The following is a 17533-nucleotide window of genomic DNA, read 5'->3' as shown; positions in this document are numbered from 1 at the left end:
GGTCGTCACATGCAGCCTGTCAAGAGTTATCAAAGGCACCCACACCTCACACTCTGGAATTTCTGACTGGAAATAAAAGGCTTCTTCTAGTTTTTTTTTTGGCTGTTGAAAAGCGAAGAAATCTCTGACTGTGGCTCTTAGCTTTCACACCACCAAGTCCACAGCTCCTGAACTGTAGTGGGTGAACGCCTTCTGGAAGGAAGGACAGTGTCAGTATTGAGAGCCAGACTGCAGGCCAGACCCTGGCTAGGATGACCGTGTGCTGGTACCCGTGTGCTGCGGAATCCTGAGGGCTGCGACCCGACTCAGTATCTGTAATGACTTCAACTTCCTTGTATCTGACACCATGAGAGGAAGGCATGCTGTTATTTTGCATGTTACTTAAAAAGGAAAACTGCCACGATCCTAAGACTTCCCTGAGTGCCTGAGATGTCAAAAATGTGAAGCTGCGAGGCCATGGAAACGCTTACAAAACTAGGAAGTGCACAGAGGTCTCTGGGTTCCGAGCTTGGCCTGTCCAAGTGCCGAACGAGTTGCAGAGCAAAGTCAGAACCTCACACTGCCCAAGGCGGGAGGCAGGGGCCAGGACCTTCCTTGGGGACCACTCAGACCCTGACAACCCCCTCTGTGGCACACAGATGCAGGAGAGGCTTCTTAAAATCATCAATGCTGCTTTATTTACCAAAGGTGCTAGCCCAGGGCTGGTTCCGCCAGCCAGGCCCTCAGCCAGCCATAGGGGGGCAGGGTCGGGGGTGGGGGGGGGTGTCCCAGCTCAGTCCTGGTGGGCAAGGCCAAGTCGGCCTCATTGTGGGGGCAGTGCTCCCTCCTGGGGCCCTTGTGGGGCTCCTGCCCAGTGGCAGCAGGGGCCAGCACTGCTGTCTCAGGAAGGCACTTTCAGCTTTGGGGTCCCCAAGAAGAACTGCAGGACGCGGTCTGCCAGGAGCGCCAAGCAGAAGTCCAGGAGGAGGACCTGGGCGATGACCAGCTTGAACTGTGGGGCAGGGAGTGCTGGTGAGTCAGGTGCCCAGACAGGTCCAGGCTGAGTCCCGGGACCATGGCTACGGAGCGACTCACCTCCACAGGGATGTCCACGAGCCCAAACTGGCTGTTGAACTCAGGTGAGGAGCCAAGGAGCAGGCCCACAATGGCCAGGAGAGACACGGCCAGGCTCCACACCAGGGGCCTGTTCTCAGGCAGACTCTCCATGAAGGGCGGGCCCTGTGGGGACAGACGGATGGAGAGCTGCGTCACGGGGGCCGAGGGTGGGCAGGGGGTGCCTGGACAGGGGCCGGGCCTCACCTTGTAGTTAATGGCGAAGGTGGCCATCTGCATGGCCATAGCCATGATGTACACTGTGCTGTTGACCAGGCTCGGCTCAAATTCTTTGTACAGGTCCACAAACTGCTCCTGCCTGCAGGGACATGGCGGGTCAGGGCCCCTTCGTGGCCTCTGCTGCACCTCCAGAACCAGGGCTCTGCTGGCCTGCCCACCCCAGGCCAACGTCTGCGCGTGTCCCTCCTGCCCCCTGGCCCCGGGCGGGCACTCACTTCTCAGGGCTCCGGGCCTGGGCCTCGCTGTACAGGTAGACGAGACTCACAAAGTGCACGCAGAACTGCAGCGTGACAGTGAGGATGGTGTACAGGTTGAAGATGTTGGGCAGGGGCCGCTCTCGAGACAGTGTCTTCAGGGGCTGCAGAGGCAGGCAGGGGGTCAGGGCCCAGGCTCAGCCTGGGGCCACCCACTACCCTGCTCCCCGGCAGGCCTTCTGCAGAGGGCGGTCACTGCACTCGGGGGGGTAGGTCGGTGCCAGCCCCCCGCTCACTCCTCCAGCTGCTCGGCGCAGGCGCCACGCCAGCCTTGCTCAACGCCACGTGCCACCACAGGGGTCTCAGGACCCACTGTGCCCCTGCTCTAGCATAAACGTAGAGCCCCCTGGCCCCACTACTGCTCATGGCACAGGCACGGTCAGTGCAGACCACCGCCCATGCCCTCTGGCCTCCAGGGCCTCCTGCAGCAGCCCTTGACCACCCGCAACCTTTGTGGGGCTCCTGGCTGCTTCTCTTGCTCTTTATGCGCCCACCCGAGTGTCGGCATCACCCAGGCCTCCCTGGCTGGCCCCGAAGCCGTTCCCTACAGCCTGCGTGGCCCCACTTGGTGGTGGTCTCAGCACTACATGCTTTCTGAGTGGCCTTGGTCATCGTTTCCCCAACTGTCTTGGCCTCACCTGTGTGGCCCAACTGAGACCCCAGCCTGTGGACAACGCTGGACCAGAGATGCTACACTCTGAAGAACCCAAGTGGGCGCCCACCCTGCCCTCGATCTCCATCTGAAACTTGGAGCTGACAGTTCCCACCCCAAGGGTTGCTGCGCAGGTAAGTCAGACCTGTGGCTCCACCTTTAACTGCGTGCCCTGGGTGGCCCAACTGTCAACTGATGGCCGACTGGCCTCTCAAGACCTCCAGGGCAGGAATCATGGCTCAGAAAAGCAGAGGGTACCCTGGGGCTGGGGCTGGGGCAGGAGCCCCTGCTTTTCGGCTCCTGGCCCACCTTGGAGCGGGAGATGAAGAGGAAACAGCCAGCCAGAAGCAGCCCCTGCAGCGTGGCCTGGAAGTCACTGAACTTGACGCCCTCCAGGTACAGGACACTCTGGCTGTAGGCCAGGATGAGGGCGTTGAGTGCCAGGATCTTGAACATCTGCAGTGTGGTCACCAATGTGCATCGGCCCTGCTTGATCACGTGGCAAACTGCGGGGGAATGCAGGTGTGGGCGTGGGGGCCAGGCAGCACGGGCCGAGGGACGGGGCAGCGGGGGGAGCAGGCAGCAGGACTCACTGCACTGGATGGAAGAGAGCTTGGAGGTGAAGGGCGCGGCGATGCTGGCATCCCCCAGCTTCACCATGGGCGTGCTCTCGTCCTCTAGGTCCCGCAGCACCTGACTCAGGCGGTCCTGCGAAGCAGGCAGGTGGGTGAGACCTGACCACAAGGGGGCGCTGGTGCCCCTCCTCCTCTGGAGACTCACCCGCTGGGAGGCCAGCTGTTCCTCGGGGGCTGGGAGCCCTGACCTCTGCTTGGCAGCCCTGGAGGTGGCCCTGACTCCGCTGTTGCTCAGGACGGGACTGTCCCGGGGCCGTCGCCGCCGTTCGACAACCCTCTCAGGGGCGTTGGCCAGGAGGGCCACACCTGGTGGGAGAGTGTCAGGGGCCAGAGCATGGGGCCTCTGCTCAACGCAGCTTGCCCGGTACCAAATCCCCCCATTTCACCTGCCCACCCACCCCAAGGAATGAGCGCCTCAGAGAGCATCCATCCTACTTTCTACAAACTACTTATAGAAAAACGACATGAAAAAAGCAATACCCAAATAAAGTATGTGACCCTGCTGCTGCTAAGTCACTTCAGTCGTGTTTGACTCTGTGCGACCCCATAGACGGCAGCCCACCAGGCTCCTCCGTCCCTGGGATTCTCCAGGCAAGAACACTGGAGTGGGTTGCCATTTCCTTCTCCAATGCATGAAAGTGAAAAGTGAAAGTGAAGTTGCTCAGTCGTGTCCAACTCTTAGTAACCCCATGGACTGTAGCCCACCAGCCTCCTCCAGCCATGGGATTTTCCAGGCAAGAGTACTGGAGTGGGGTGACATTGCCTTCTCCGTATGTGACACTACATAGGTCCAAAGTGATTCCCAGAGAAGTTTATTGCCAAGAGTCATGCGGTCAAAAGCAGAGATATAACTTTGCCGACTAAGGTCTGTCTAGTCAAGGCTATGGTTTTTCCTGTGGTCATGTATGGATGTGAGAGTTGGACTGTGAAGAAGGCTGAGCACCGAAGAATTGATGCTTTTGAATTGTGGTATTGGAGAAGACTCTTGAGAGTCCCCTCGACTGCAAGGAGATCCAACCAGTCCATTCTGAAGGAGATCAGCCCTGGGATTTCTTTAGAAGGAATGATGCTAGAGCTGAAAGTCCAGTACTTTGGCCACCTCATGCGAAGAGTTATTTCATTGGAAAAGACTCTGATGCTGGGAGGGATTGGGGGCAGGAGGAGAAGGGGACGACAGGGGATGAGATGGCTGGATGGCATCACGGACTCGATGGACATGAGTCTGAGTGAACTCCGGGAGACGGTGATGGACACAGAGGCCTGGTGTGCTGCGATTCATGGGGTCACAAAGAGTTGGACACGACTGAGCGACTTAACTGAACTGAACTGATGTGGTCATGAGAACTGTAGTTGATGAACCAAGTAAATATCTGAAACGCACTGAAAGAAGGTGGGGCTTCCCAGGCAGTGCTAGTGGTAAAGAACCCGCCTGCCAATACAGGAGACCTGGGTTTGATCCCTGGGTCAGGAAGACCCTCTGGAGGAGGGCATGGCAACCCAGTCCAGTATTCTTGCCTGGAGAATCCCATGGACAGAGGAGCCTGGTGGGCTGCGTGGGGTTGCTCAGAGTCGGACATGACTGAAGCGACTTAGCACACGTGCATGAAAGAAACGAAGTTAAATTGTCTTTAAACACCAGCTCGCTATCTGTGCTGTGTGACACGTAATCAAGGTGGTAAACTCTCCTGGCCTTGGCTTTTGGTGCTCACACTGCCTAGGGGGAGGGCTGAACAAACCGAGTTGTGTCTGCCCCATGGAACCTGCCTGGGCCCCCACCACACTCTTCCCCAGGCACATGTATCCCTTCCTGGCCTTGGAGCCCTTCAGATCCCCAACCCCATCGGTCCCTGCCCCATCTCTCCACCACTGCCACCTTACAGAACTGGCTCAGTAGCGTGCCCCTGACAGTAAGCCAGTGATGGCAGAAGAGCCCCCTCCCCTGACCCCAGGCTCACCCACATCGGCGTGCTTCAGGGCACCCACGTCATTGGTGCCGTCTCCGCACATGAGGGTCACGTAGCCCAGCTCCTTCAGGCTGGTGATGACAAACTCCTGTTTGGGGAAGAGATGGGCCGAGTGAGGGCTCTGTGCTGTGCCCAATGCCCCGCCTGCCCTCTGCCACCCCCGTACCCACCTTCTGTTTGGGGGCCACTCGGGCGAACACTTGCACGTAGGGGATGAGGTGAAGCAGCAGCTGGGGGTCCTCGGCCTGCAGGTGGGCCAGGCCATCGCCCGTGAGGCACAGCGCGTGCTCCCGGGCCAGGGTCTTGGGGGAGCCCTGGGCCAGGGGCTGTGAGACGCTGCCGTCGATGGAGCGCCACTCACACGGGCCACCTGCAGAGCCAGGGCCCAGGGTCAGGGCGGGCGTCAGCTGTCAGGTGGGCCCTCTCCCCTGGACCCCACGTAAGCAGTCCTTGTTCTTTCTCTGGAGCACCTTCTTACTCCTTACCCCTCCTAATCCAGGTCCACAGCAACCTGCCTCCTAGACTCTCAGCACCCCACAGAGATCATGCATGGAAGGCTCTGATACAAAGAATAGGAAAACCTAGGGCCTAAGCCACTAGAGACTGCATGAAGAGGCCAGACCCAAACCCAGATAGCGTTTGCCTATAACGCTGCTCTCCTAGGCCAGGGCACCCCATGTCGCTTCCTCAGGCCACACACTGCTTGCTATCCACTTCCCCTTTCTAGCCGGTGGGTCCAGGCTCAGAGGCTGAGTGGCAAGGATGGCTCAGGGCAGTCTACCAGCCCTTGTGGCACTAGGCTGGCCCTGAGCTGTCTCAGCCTGGAGGAAAAGCAATCTCCACCTGGCTTGTTCTGGCTGTTTTGCTAAAGTAGCTTGGCTAGAAAGCTAACAGTCTTGGTATCTCTGGGCCACCCACCTACAATTTCCCAGGCTTTGGAAGAGCGCAGTGCCTGGGGCTGGGACAGAGATCTGGGATAGAACACAGACTGAGAGAAGGGCGAGCAGGCTCCGGAAGCCCCCTTGGCTGGGCCACGCCAGCATCCTCCTCTGTCTGGCCTGCTGCCTGGTGACACCCCTGCTGCACGCTGCTCCCAAGCCAAGCCCCGCACTGGGGGCCACCCTAGGGCATCTGATAGATTCCACCCCACCAGCTGGAGCTGCTGGACCTGGATTTGCCTCTTGACCAGTCTGATTCTGAGGCACCACTCACAACCAGTTCGGTTACTCAGGAGACGCCAGAGACCACGAGCTCTGGACCTGAGTTCAAACCCTTAGCCACAGTGTCTCCAAATGACCCAGGTGGATGGATTCACTTCTGTTTCTTTATCTACAGAGCTGGGATCCCCAACAACTGATCCAGCTGGGTTCCTACGTGGTGCGGGAATGGCAGGCCCTTCCACGTGGAGCAGAAGGGCTGACCTGGTGAAGCAAACCAAAGCCTCTGCCCTGGGTCCAGCCACGCCAAACACGAGCACCAGAAGTCCCCGTGCTCTCAATGGGAGCACTCAGGCAGTCAGCCGGGCCCAAGGCGGGGGGAGACTACAAAACGCGGGCTGCTGTGAGTATAACCCATTGCTTTAAGACTGCAAGTCACCGCTGGTCCTGGAGCTAGGGGTCACCTGACGCTGCTGCACGGGCGGGGTATGGAGTTCCCTGGCCGGGTAGCGTGAGTGTGCTTACGGGGCAGGACTGTGACCAACGGGCCTGTGTCACAGGTGCCGGAGGATGCCAGGCATGCTCACTCAGGCTGGGCAGAGGGGTGAGCCACCAGGTGGGAACTGCTCTTGGACCTGAGGCCCCCCAGCTCACGAGACATGGGGCCTCACCTTTCCCCGTAGGAGGCTGCAGGATCAGCGTCTGAGCCTTCTCGATGAAATGCAGCTCCCGAGCCACGTGGCAGGCAGTGAGTGGGTTGTCACCTGTGATCATGACCACCTGGGGAGAAGGCAGACGCTCAGGAGAGCAGGGCTCAGTGGTCAGAACTGCAGCCTGGAGACACGGGGGCTAAGTCTCTTCTAAGGAAGGCCGCAGAGGGAGCTCTTGGCCTCCTACTGGGGACTGGGCTTCCAGGAGCCATAATGGCTGGTAGCGGTTTCTGCAAACAGTATACGTATCTGTGTCCTTGTGAGAACACTCACAGCCTTTAATTATAACACACACCAAGAAGCAGCCTTTGGGGTGGACCCTCTTGGCTTGGAGGCTGGTGATGGGAAGACGGGCCCCGACTGCTGAAGGCCGGGTGAGGACTAATCATATCACTACCCCCTGACACTTCCAGCTCATCTCCCACACCCTAAAACTGCAATCTGAACCCCCAACTAGAAAACACAAGCCGCGAGGACTGACAGCAAAGCCACCGGGACAGACGCAGCCTGTATGGGTGTGGTCTCCACATTCTCTCAGCCAGTCTCAACTTTCCCCTAAGATGGGGTGGAATGGGGGAACAGCCCTCCTCTCCCGGGACGCTGGGGCCTGATGAAGTGAGGTGACAAGGGTGGGCAATGGGTCCTAGAGCATCCTCAAGATGGGTCAGCACGAGCGTAAGTCATGGTGGAGTTCAACCAAGAGCCACTCTTTTTGCTTCCAAGGCCCAGACGCCCACCCCTGGGCACCCCACGGAGGGCCAACTATCTTCCACTGTCACATCCCCTCGGTAAGGAGCAGCCAAGACCGCCACCTGGGGGCTGGCAGGAAGGGGGCCAGTGGCTGTACCCGATGGGAGGCATTCTGGATCTCACGGATCACGGCCTTGGAATCAGCCTTGAGTGGGCAGGAGACCACGATGAAGCCGACGAACTTGAGGTTGCACTCCAAGGCCTCCCGCTTGACCTCCCGGGCCTGTGGATGGAGACACCGGGGCCCTAAAGATCTGTTTCTCTCCTCCTTCCTCAATACCTAAGCTCTGACACGACAACACACTGGGGATGGGCGTGTCAGAGACAGCCCCCTCCTTGCAGGAGGGGAACCTGAGGGTCAGAAGATGAGAGATGTGGGGAGGGTGAGGCACCCTGGTGGCAGAGGGGCTGAGCAGTGGCTGGGCGGCCCTGGCCCCCAGCGGCACCTCTCCCCTCTATCACAGTCAACAGCGTGGCACAACGTCGCTGCGAGTCCACTTCTAGGACCAGAGAGTCTGGCCTCTCCTTTGATGACCACTGAGTGCAAGCTGACCCTCCTCACCTTGTACAGAAAGCAGAAAATCTCTGCTCTCCTGGCGCTTGCCTTCTCCGGGAGGAGACGTGTAGTAAAGGCATAGAAACCAGAGCACCGAGTACCGTGAGAGAGACGGGGTGGGGCGGAGGGGCGTGGGTGGCACAGGGTGGGGTGGCTCTGGCAGGTCTGTAACTAGGCTCTGGAAACAGAGGTGTGACCTGCTGCACTTTCTGGAAGGATCTCCTGGCCACTGGGTGCAAGCAGATGAAAGCCACTTGGATGAGGGCCGAAGTGGAAGCAGACAAAGGAGCAGTGTCGGTGATGGGGGTGGGAGGAGAGCCTACACGGATGTGGGCTGTGACCAAGCGCTGGGGATGCCCCAAGACCATACAGTGGCCAGGTGGCTAGGCAGGGCAGGGGCGGAGCTGGGAAACCCAAGGTGCCCCAAGGCCTCCGCAAAGCGGGTGAGCATAGGAGGTGAGACCTGGGTGTGTTCTCCAGGGAGCAGCCCTGGATTTGGGGATGGGACGGGGTCCCGTAGGGGAGGGGGCGTGCTGGGGAGAAGAAGAAACCGCAGACGGAGTGCCACCTGGGGTCTCCAAAGGTAGAGGCCAGAGAAGAAGACGATGAAACTGTGGCTGCCCGTGGTGGCACTACAGCGGGTAGGGGGTGATCTGCACGGGGGTTGGCGGGTGGGGGGCCTGGGCCCTTACCTGCTGGTGAGTGAGGTGCCCCAGCTCCTTATACCCCAGCGCCAGAACTCGGGCTCCTTCCCGGGAAATCTCCGTGTGAATGTGGTGGTAGTCAGGTGGGCACTGGGCGAACTGCAGGGAACGCAGGGGGAGATCACCGACCGCCCTGGACCCCCCTCCCGACCCTGGCCGGGGCTGGCTCACCATGGAGTGCAGGGTTTCGGGGGCCCCCTTCACGGCCGCGATGTAGCAGAGATCGGTGGAGCCGAGCTTCTCATAGGAGGCGAGCACGGACATTCGCTTTAGGGCACTGGCAAAATGAAAGCGCTGGTGAATTTTCAGCCCCTGAGTTTTAATACTTCGGGGGAATACTTTCTCATCTGGAAACAAATAAGCACGAGTCCTGAGGGCCTTCGCCCCGAAGAAGCTGCCAGGCCCCCGCCCGCCCCCGCCGCGCCCTGCCTCCCTCCGTCCCGTCCTCCCCCCACCTCCACACACGGGGTCTGGCTCGGGGAGGGGTCAGAGCTGGGCGACCTGGGCACAGAGGCGAGCCTGTGCCACCCGCCTGGCCCTGAGGTGAACACACAGGCGTCTGACAGGTACCCGCTGCCTGCCCGGGGATGTATAAGCTGGTGGCGTGCTGGCGGCCCCAGCCCCTCACCTCTGGTCAGTGTCCAGTCCACGGCCGTCAACATGGCTTTCTCCAGGGGGTCACCCACGAGGGTCCCGTCGTCCAGCTGCACGAGGGAGTGGCATGAGGCCAGAGCCCGGTGTGTCTCTATTGGGATGCTGGACACAGGGGTCACCTCCTTCCCGTCCCTGCAAGGAGGACCGCTGCTCACAGAGTGCAGGGGAGTGAGAGCAGCCCCTGGGGGTCAGGACGACGGGCCCCCACCCTCCACTCGTCACGGGGCGGGGCAACAACGACAGCGCTAGGGTGTCACCTTGCTCCTTGTAACGTCTGTGCCTGCTCCACGACGCCCCCAGAGGTCACGTGGCTGCCTGAGGCCCGAGCTGGGCCACGTGTCGCTGTCACCCACACTGACAGCTGCTGGGGGGACCCCTGGAGTGGGCCTCGGTGGGAGGGCCGGTGCCAGGCCCTCACTTTGAAAGCTTGGGCTGGGCAGCTCTCTGTCCCGAGTGCCCAGAAAAGCCCCCGGTGGGCACCTGGTGACCCCGATGCCCCATGCTCACCGGAGCCCAGCCACACCGCGCACCACCAGGCTGTCACTGGTCAAGGTCCCTGTCTTGTCGAAGCAGCACACCTCCACCTTGCCGGCGAAGGGGATCCGGAAGGGCTCCGTGCAGTACATGTCTGGGTGGTGGGAGCCAGGGTCAGGGGCCCTGCTGGGCCGCAGCCCACTCGGCGCCCTGCCCCTGCCCCGGAGACTCACAGAGCTTGGCCAGGGCGATGAGAGAGGTGTTGACGGCCAGAGACAGCTCGATGGGCAGCTCAGGGGGCACGACGGAGGTGAGGATCAGCGTGCACTCCAGAAACAGCTTGTAGCGGTTCCGGCTGGGGTCCTTGGTACCTGCACAGACAGGGCCTGCCAGTCTGGGGGCCTCGGGCCTGGGGCCGAGCAGATGGGGGGGCAGGGGGTCAGGGCACTTACCTTCAATCCACACGTAGGCGGCTGCTGCAATGGCAAAGACCAGGAGGAAGAGGATGAAGATGAAGGTCTCCAGGTTGTTCGCCGTCACCCTCTTGACCCCAAAGAGAATGGTGCGCAGCAGCTTGCCCTAGAGGGATGGAGGGGCAGAAGGCTTTCCTGGGAGGGCAGCAGCCTCTCCTGCCCCCCGACTGAAGATGGGGGTCAGGGAAGGAAGTGGCTGTGACTGGGGCCAGGGGTTGAATTTTCCAGGGGAGAGCTGACCATCATCTTTCCTAAGGAATCCTTAAGCCACTTCAGTGTTTACTTGGCCCAGACAGTTTCTGATCCCCAGGTGTGTGGGGTCACAGTCTGGGGTCTCCACTAGAGCCCCAGCCAGGGAAAGCAGACCTGCCCTGGGGCTTGTCTCTGCACTTGCCCCCAGCCCAGCATCTGCTGCCAGAGCGCTTATGGGCTGCATGTTCTGGGGTCTGGAAAGGCTGCCACCTCAGCTGCCCACCGGTCGGCCCAGGTGCCACCCTCCTCAGGACGGGGCAGGTGCCACACCTGGGACGTGTTGAATCCGGTCCTCAGGACGTAGGCCACACACCCGTTGTCCACGGCTGGGGAGACAGAACGGCCGTCACTCGTGCCCGCACACCCCAGGCCTCTCTCAGGGCCGAGCAGACCCGGGGTGCGGGGACCCTCCACGCCCGAGGCACTCACGCTTCAGGCCTGCGGCGGCTTTCTGCGGGGGGATGTGCTGCACGACTTTGGTGCCCCCGAAGACGATGTGGAGCCGGGCGTCGGCCTGAAGGTCCAACACCCGGCTGGGGCTGAGGTCCTCGATGGGCTCCTGGGGAGGTGGGGAGGATGATAGAGTCAATGGCTCACCCCACCCTGGCCTCCGTCCCTGGTCGAGTCTGCAGGGAGCCCGCCCGACCCTCACGGGGCTCCCTATCCAACCTGGTGCGTGTCACCAGGGTCACGGCCCCGGTCTGTCTTCTTTCCACCTTCGTGCACAATACTGACTCCCTGGGACCCTGTACCCGCCCCACCCCGGAGTCACAGCTTCTACTTCTCCCTCAGCCCACCTCAGCCTGAGACCCCACAGCGCCTGACTCCCCACTGACACTGCTGCCTCTCGTCTCCTCCTCACCACCCGGCTTCCCTTAGTCCAGGGTGCTAACCCGCCAGGAAAGCCAGGAGCCCCGTCTGTGCCTCCTTCGTCTCCCAGGCTCCGTCCCTCCTGGGTCTGAGCCCGGGCAGGACCCTGGCCCGTTTCCTCCCCGGTGAGTGTGATGCTGAGAGGCCTGAGCAGACGGAGGCGCACGCCCCTCCCCGACGCCCGAGCCGGCACCTTCATCTGGGGCACTGACTCCCCGGTGAGCATGGCCTCGTCCACGATGCAGCGGCCCCGCAGCAGCAGCACATCGCAGGGCACCAGGTTCTCCTGGGGGGAGCGGCCTGTGGGGCAGGGCGGGGGCGTTGGACTGAAGCCCGAGGCAAAGGCTCCCGCGGGGCAGAGCAGGACTGGGCCTCACCGATCGAGACGATGTCCCCGGGAACAATCTCATCGCTGGCAATGGGCCTCCACTTCCGGCTTCGGTAGACCTGGGCGAGGGCGGGGTGCCGTCAGTTCTGGGGATGCTCCCGTGCTGCGCAGCCCCCAAGACCACAGGGACCCTCCTACCCGCCCACTGCCCCACTGGCTGCACCTGGATCATGTGGGGCTTGTTGCCCATCTTCCGGATCTCTGACATGTTCCGCATCTGCTGCTGCACCAGGGAGGCCTCGAAGGCCACCAGCATGGAGAGCGTGAAGACACTGTAGTACCAGTACTCGTCCAGACACCAGAGCCCCACACAGAACACCTGCGGGGCACGGGCCTGTCTGTTCCCAGGAACGTGGGAGACCGCCTGAGGCAGACTGGCTGGCAGGCTGAGGGCCACTCTGCCCATGGGCTCTGCCCACGAGGGCAGGGGAAGCTTTCACGTTTGGAGGTGGGCTGGGAGGGTTCCAAGAACAGGTGGGGAGAAGGACCGATGCTGCTGCTTTACCTGGAACACAAAGAAGGGCGCCGTGGCTCTCTCCTTGAACAGCTCCAAGAAGTCAGGCACCACCATCTCGGCCCTGAAAGACAGACGGCTCACCCTGTTACGGGCAGGAGGCCCCACTTTGACTCCTCCACTTGGGGGCACTGAGGGCCTCCCTGGGCAAAGGGACGCTCCATTCAAGCCTGTCTTCTTGACCGTGCAGCGCCGAGGCGGGCATGCTGACTGCCCCAGCCCTCTGCTCTGCAGAGCCCTGATGAAACCTCTGAATCTGCACTACAGGCACTTCAGCGAGCAGCCACACGCTCGGTGTGCTGGTGAAGACAAGAACCTGTCAGGTGGTTGGGGGACAAGGCCGGGGGGAGGAAAGGCTGACTGTGGGCCGGGAGCCTTGAGGCTGCACAGAGGAGGCTGGGCAGCGCGGGGCTGTGGGGCACCCCAGGGCCTGAACCCCACCCTACTATGGAGAGGGGCGGTCTGAGCTGGGATTTCCCAAAAGATTCCTTGGATGAAAGCCCTGGAATTTGAGGAGAAGGGCTGAAAGGTACGCTCTGCAGTACTCTGGGTGGTGGCTGGCTCTGCCCAGGGGACCAGGTCAACTTGGGCTGTCTCTGTTTGGCCCTGCAGAACTGCAGTGATGTTCAGGATGTGGGACTTAAGAAAAAGAAACTGCACCGTGGCTGCGTTGCGATACAAACTGAGCTCTGACCCGGACTGTCCAGGATGCCTTCACCCAACTGAAGGTGGGGTGAAACAGGACACCCCAGGCTGCCGGCACGCTGACCAGGGTGGGGTGGGAGGAGATCAATAAATGCTTCCGGTAAGACTTCCGATTAGATTGCTGGGTGTGGTAACGTTTTTGTGATTTTTGAAAAGCAGCTAGGTCAAGAAGTAATTTCCTAGAGATTCTGAGGGTTTTCAAGTCACGGACAATCACCACCAGGATGGGGGCTCTGAAGCCCAGCTCTGGTCCCACCCAGCCTGGTGTTGACACAGGTGGTTCTGGTGAAGGTGAAAGGACAAAGTGCTAACAGAGCATCTGCCTTCCACCTGGTACAGATGAGCTGCTCTGATCACCACCGTCTTTTTTCTTATTATCCCTCATACGCTGCTGGGGTACTATGAGAAGAATGACAAGAATTCGCATCTATAGACAAAACTTCAAACAAAGAGAGAACTAGAAACACAAGGCAAGGATGAACAGCCCCAGGCCAGGCTTCCAGTTGCGGGCCCTTCAGGGGGTCCTATCAGCAGGCAAGTTGGGAGAGGCTAGACTAGAACATCTTTCTCAAAGGGCGCCTGCCGCGTTCACCCGGGACGTTTTGTTGAAAGGCAGACTCCCCCAAACCGTTGAGCATACACAAACGGGGCAGGCGCCATTAACTGGAGCAGGGACCCGGCCTGTGACTATAAGGCAGAGCCCCAGCCCTGTCTCAGCAGGGGCAATATACAAGCGTGCTGGGACTCACTTGTTGCTCCCAAACTTCTTCTCGGCAGCACGAATCTCCGAGTCCTCCTGGAACCCTCTGTTGCTCTGGTAGAATGAGAAAGCGTTTCCCACTGGAAAGGCCACGGGGAGAAAGCGCTTCTTCTCCAGGGCATCATAGGAATACTTGATCTTCTGGAATTCGAAGGACAGCACCTCCTGCCCGTCTTCGCCCTGTGGGAGGTGAGTCTGTGGCAGGGGCCCCTGGCCTGCGGACCCCATCTGAGCCCATGCCGGAACTGGTGGTCCCTACCTCATCGCGATGCAGGGCCACGAGTTCGGTGGAGCCGTTGTTGGGAGTCGGCACCACCTTCACAAAGGTTGCTTTGCGGGCGTCGTACTCCTGTGAAAGGCAAAGCGCCACTGCTGAGCCCTCCTCAAGTCCCAGCTCCACATTCTGGAACATGCCACTGGGCTCTTGGTGTGGGCTTTGCCACACCCAGTTTACCATTGGGACAAGGGACAGCATTTCACTGGGCCTTTGGTCCCGCCCATATCATAAAGCCAGGGTCATGAACAGTGCCAAATGCCCAGGGCTCTGCTGACGAAGGTAAACGCCAACAGGAAAAATGCTGCCTGGCACGAGGTATGCTCTCAATCCGTGTGAATCAGGCCCTGTCCCAGCCCACCTGGCCTGCTGCTCCCGCTGACCCCCCGCCGCCCATTACTATTCTCACTGTGTTCTCCAGTGGCAAGGGACAAAAAGGCTCATCCTTACTTCAGCAAAGGGCACATGCTGTTTTTTTCCTGCCTGGAGCGCATGGTCACACTGCTGGCTTTAGGCCTTTGCTCAAACGTCACCCCTCACTACCTCAAGCTCCCCCACAGAATCTGTGTCCTGGTTTTCCCTTTTGCACTGACTGTGGAGTTGCATCTCCCGCACTAACACCAGGAAAGCAATGCATTTTGTCTGTTTTGTTATTTCTCCAGCACTTAGGACACAGAGGCACCGAATAGAGCTGCGTTAGCGCTTTCTGCTGTGAGCTGCATCCACTCCACGACTGCTTCACCAGAACCTGTGTTGCCCTGTTTTTTTTTTGGGGGGGGGTGTGGAGGACACAGCAGTGATCCTGAGAAGCAAGGCCCTGCCCCTCCAGGAGTTCATGGTCCCCAAAGCAGGCAGAAACTAACGACAAAAGACAGAACTACCAACCCTGGGAACGCCAGGTAGAAAGGTGCAAAATAGTACATGGGGCCAGCCGCACGCCGGGTGCTCTGCAGATGGCGTCTCAGGTTCTTCTTACGCTGGCACCCTGAGCTAAGTGTTACGGTTCTCACTTTACATTAGGGGAAACTGAAACCCAGAGAGGAGAAGCACACTTATCTGAGACCTCTGATGTAAACTCAGATCTGCCGGTCCTAACCTCCAGCTGTTGAGCTCTCCATTTCTGGAGAGGAAGTTAATAACAGTCCCACTTTTCGGCTGCAGGCTAGCAGGCAGCTGTAAGTTTGGGGGTGTCACCCCCCAACTTCCCTCCATTCTTTTGTCCGTCACTGGGGTCTTTCATTGCACTGACTGGAAGCTACCAATCCCAGAAGGTTTAGTCTCCCTTCTGGGATAAGAGATTTCAGTTTCTCAAAAGAGAGAATTCAGTTCATATTCGGAGTCAGACAGGTTGTAGGGTGGGGTTGTTGCTTCCCTTTCTCTTTCTGGAGCCCGTGGCGCTGTTCCCTTTCTCTCTTCTTTTAGCAAACAGGTCTGGGATGAGGGGAGGCTGGTTGGAGGCTGCCCTCAGTCCCCATGGGTCCACACCTGCTGGTGTCATGAGGCAGGCCCAGAGGGCAGTGGACAGTCAACTGCTGAGTGGGCAGTGCTCATCCAGACCTCACTGCTAAAGGTCATGTGTACTAGCAGGCTGTTACATTCTGAGGGCGGCCCTCTTTAACATCATACCCTTGCAGACGGACATAAGGGTCTCTGAGCAGTTAAGTCACTTGCTCACAAATACCCACTGCTCCTCTTAAACGCTGCAATTAACTGCGTTTCAAGCTCATTTCAGTCGTTGTGGGGTGGAGGCTCCCAGCACTGGCCAGGACTGATGCTCAGTTCTCAAGATGCACAGACAGGGATATCCATCCTACAGGTCTAGCCTCACACTTTGAAAAACAAGGTAGGAGACAGACAACAAAGAAGGCAGGACCGATTCTAGGAGACTCGTACTCGCTAGCAATGGGAGCTAGCAAACGGTGACATATGCTAGGCTCGGCGCTAAGCTTTTTACAGGGTACCTTATCGAATCTAATTGACCACACCAGGGAAAAATTTCAGAGAAGGGAAGTAACCTGCGCCAGGGTCGTACAGCTAGGTCAGTAGCAGGTCGGAATCTAGCGAGCAGCGCAAAAGGATGGAGGGCGCTCGGCGACGCCTGGGACCGGCTGAGGCAGCCCCGGCTGGGTTGGGGACCGACACGAACGCAGAGGCTGAGATCCGCGGTGAGGCCTGACCACGGTTGTGGTCGGTCTCGGGCGCGCACACTTACCGGGGTGCAGGTGAGCGCGCAGTGCGCGTGCACGGACCAATGCCCCGAGAGGACGGTGAGCGCGTGCGCCAGGCAGATGGTGGCGAGCACAAGCAGCGCGGCCTCGGGGACCTGCGCCCAGCTGCTGCCCCAGCCCCAGAAGCCGGTAGCTGCGGAACCCAGCCAGGCCGGGTAGAGTACACCCACGAATGGGAGCAGCGTGAGGCGCCGCAGCAGCGCCAGCCGCCGGTACGGCCACACAGCGGCGACCAGCTCGTCGCCGCTCTGTATGAGTGCCGGCCCAGCGGCGAGGAGCGTGCGCTGTTGCGGCCTGGGCTTGGGCTGCCCGGCGGGCCGGGCCCCGCAAGGAACCGCATTGCCCACCGCTGCCTCCGCCGCCATCTTTCCCAGCGCCGCGCTCGCTTCCGGGCAGAGGCACCGGCTCACTTCCGATGTTTTACTTCCGGTAAACCCCGGGGGCCGCCATGACACATGGGAGGAGGAAGAGCCCGGGAAACGTAGGTATTTGTGTCTGACTTTGGCTACTCAGGGCATCGCCATGACAGGCTGTGCCCGGAAGGAGACGCAGGGCACCGCCATGATAGAGAGGGCTTGAGATGACTAAAACCGCCTACCTACTCTGCCACGCCGGATTGAGACCGGAAAAGACGAGGCAAGGTGGGCTGGGCGCCACCATGACAACCTAAACCGGAAGAAGCGAATTCTCTTCGGAGTCTGCACTGTCTGGGTCGGGAAGGGTGGAGCCTAGATGCTGCGGAGGCGGAACCTAAGAAGAGCCGGTGCTGCGTGGGCGGGGTTTATCATTGAGGGTGGAGCTTGTGTGGGTGCGGAGGGGGTGAGGCTTCCCTCCCCCTGGGCTTGGGTTTAGCTTGAGGCTGGTGAGCTTACAGGGTCAAGACAGGATACAGTTCAGCTCAGTCGCGTCCGACTCTTTGCGACCCCATGGACTGCAGCACGCCAGACTTCCCTGTCCATCACCAACTCCCGGAGTTTACTCAAACTCATATCCATTGAGTTGGTGATGGCATCCAATGATCTCATCCTCTGTTGTCCCCTTCTCCCGCCTTCAATCTTTCCCAGCATCAGGGTCTTTTCAAATGAGTCAGTTCTTTGCATCTAGGTGGCCAAAGTATTGTATTTTCAGCTTTAGCTTCAGTCCTTCCAATGAATATTCAGGACTGATTTCCTTTAGGATGGACTGGTTGGATCTCCTTGCAGTCCAAGGGACTCATCTCCAACACCA

General features: G+C 59.8%; 1 protein-coding gene across 2 annotated transcripts; it reads right to left on the bottom strand.

Moving 5' to 3' along the window:
• Positions 1-675: 675 nt before the first annotated feature.
• On the bottom strand, positions 676-16671 carry ATP13A1 (ATPase 13A1). Of its 2 annotated transcripts, XM_052642897.1 has the most exons (26): positions 16291-16671; positions 14064-14153; positions 13794-13984; positions 12331-12403; positions 11989-12144; positions 11815-11884; positions 11631-11737; positions 10997-11126; positions 10838-10893; positions 10295-10421; positions 10076-10213; positions 9876-9996; positions 9343-9500; positions 8886-9061; positions 8703-8813; positions 7552-7677; positions 6666-6774; positions 5008-5207; positions 4829-4925; positions 3019-3179; positions 2832-2946; positions 2548-2744; positions 1548-1690; positions 1300-1411; positions 1075-1218; positions 676-991 (listed from the first exon to the last, which is right to left on the bottom strand). In XM_052642897.1, exons 1-26 carry the CDS (start codon positions 16669-16671, stop codon positions 881-883), a joined length of 3600 nt encoding a protein of 1199 aa, XP_052498857.1. In that variant the 3' UTR covers positions 676-880. The 2 variants fall into 2 exon arrangements, with proteins under 2 accessions (XP_052498857.1, XP_052498856.1); XM_052642896.1 differs by having other exon boundaries at positions 2832-3179.
• Positions 16672-17533: the final 862 nt, after the last annotated feature.

Source organism: Budorcas taxicolor, chromosome 7 (assembly GCF_023091745.1).
Source record: "Budorcas taxicolor isolate Tak-1 chromosome 7, Takin1.1, whole genome shotgun sequence".
Classification (NCBI taxonomy): Eukaryota; Metazoa; Chordata; class Mammalia; order Artiodactyla; family Bovidae; genus Budorcas; species Budorcas taxicolor.
The sequence above is the reverse complement of the archived record's forward strand: the minus strand, read 5'-3'. Positions and strand labels throughout refer to the sequence as shown.

What these genes read in the sequence shown, in the direction of transcription:
- ATP13A1 (XM_052642896.1), bottom strand. Translation starts at nt 16,671, where the DNA reads ATGGCGGCGGAGGCAGCGGTGGGCAATGCGGTTCCTTGCGGGGCCCGG. An exon ending in GCAGCCTCCTACGGGGAAAG is followed by an intron (nt 5,208 to 6,665) that starts GTGAGGCCCCAT and finishes CTGGCTCTGCAG; the next exon opens with GTGGCCCGTGTGAGTGGCGC. An exon ending in CAGGCCCGGAGCCCTGAGAA is followed by an intron (nt 1,412 to 1,547) that starts GTGAGTGCCCGC and finishes ATGTCCCTGCAG; the next exon opens with GCAGGAGCAGTTTGTGGACC.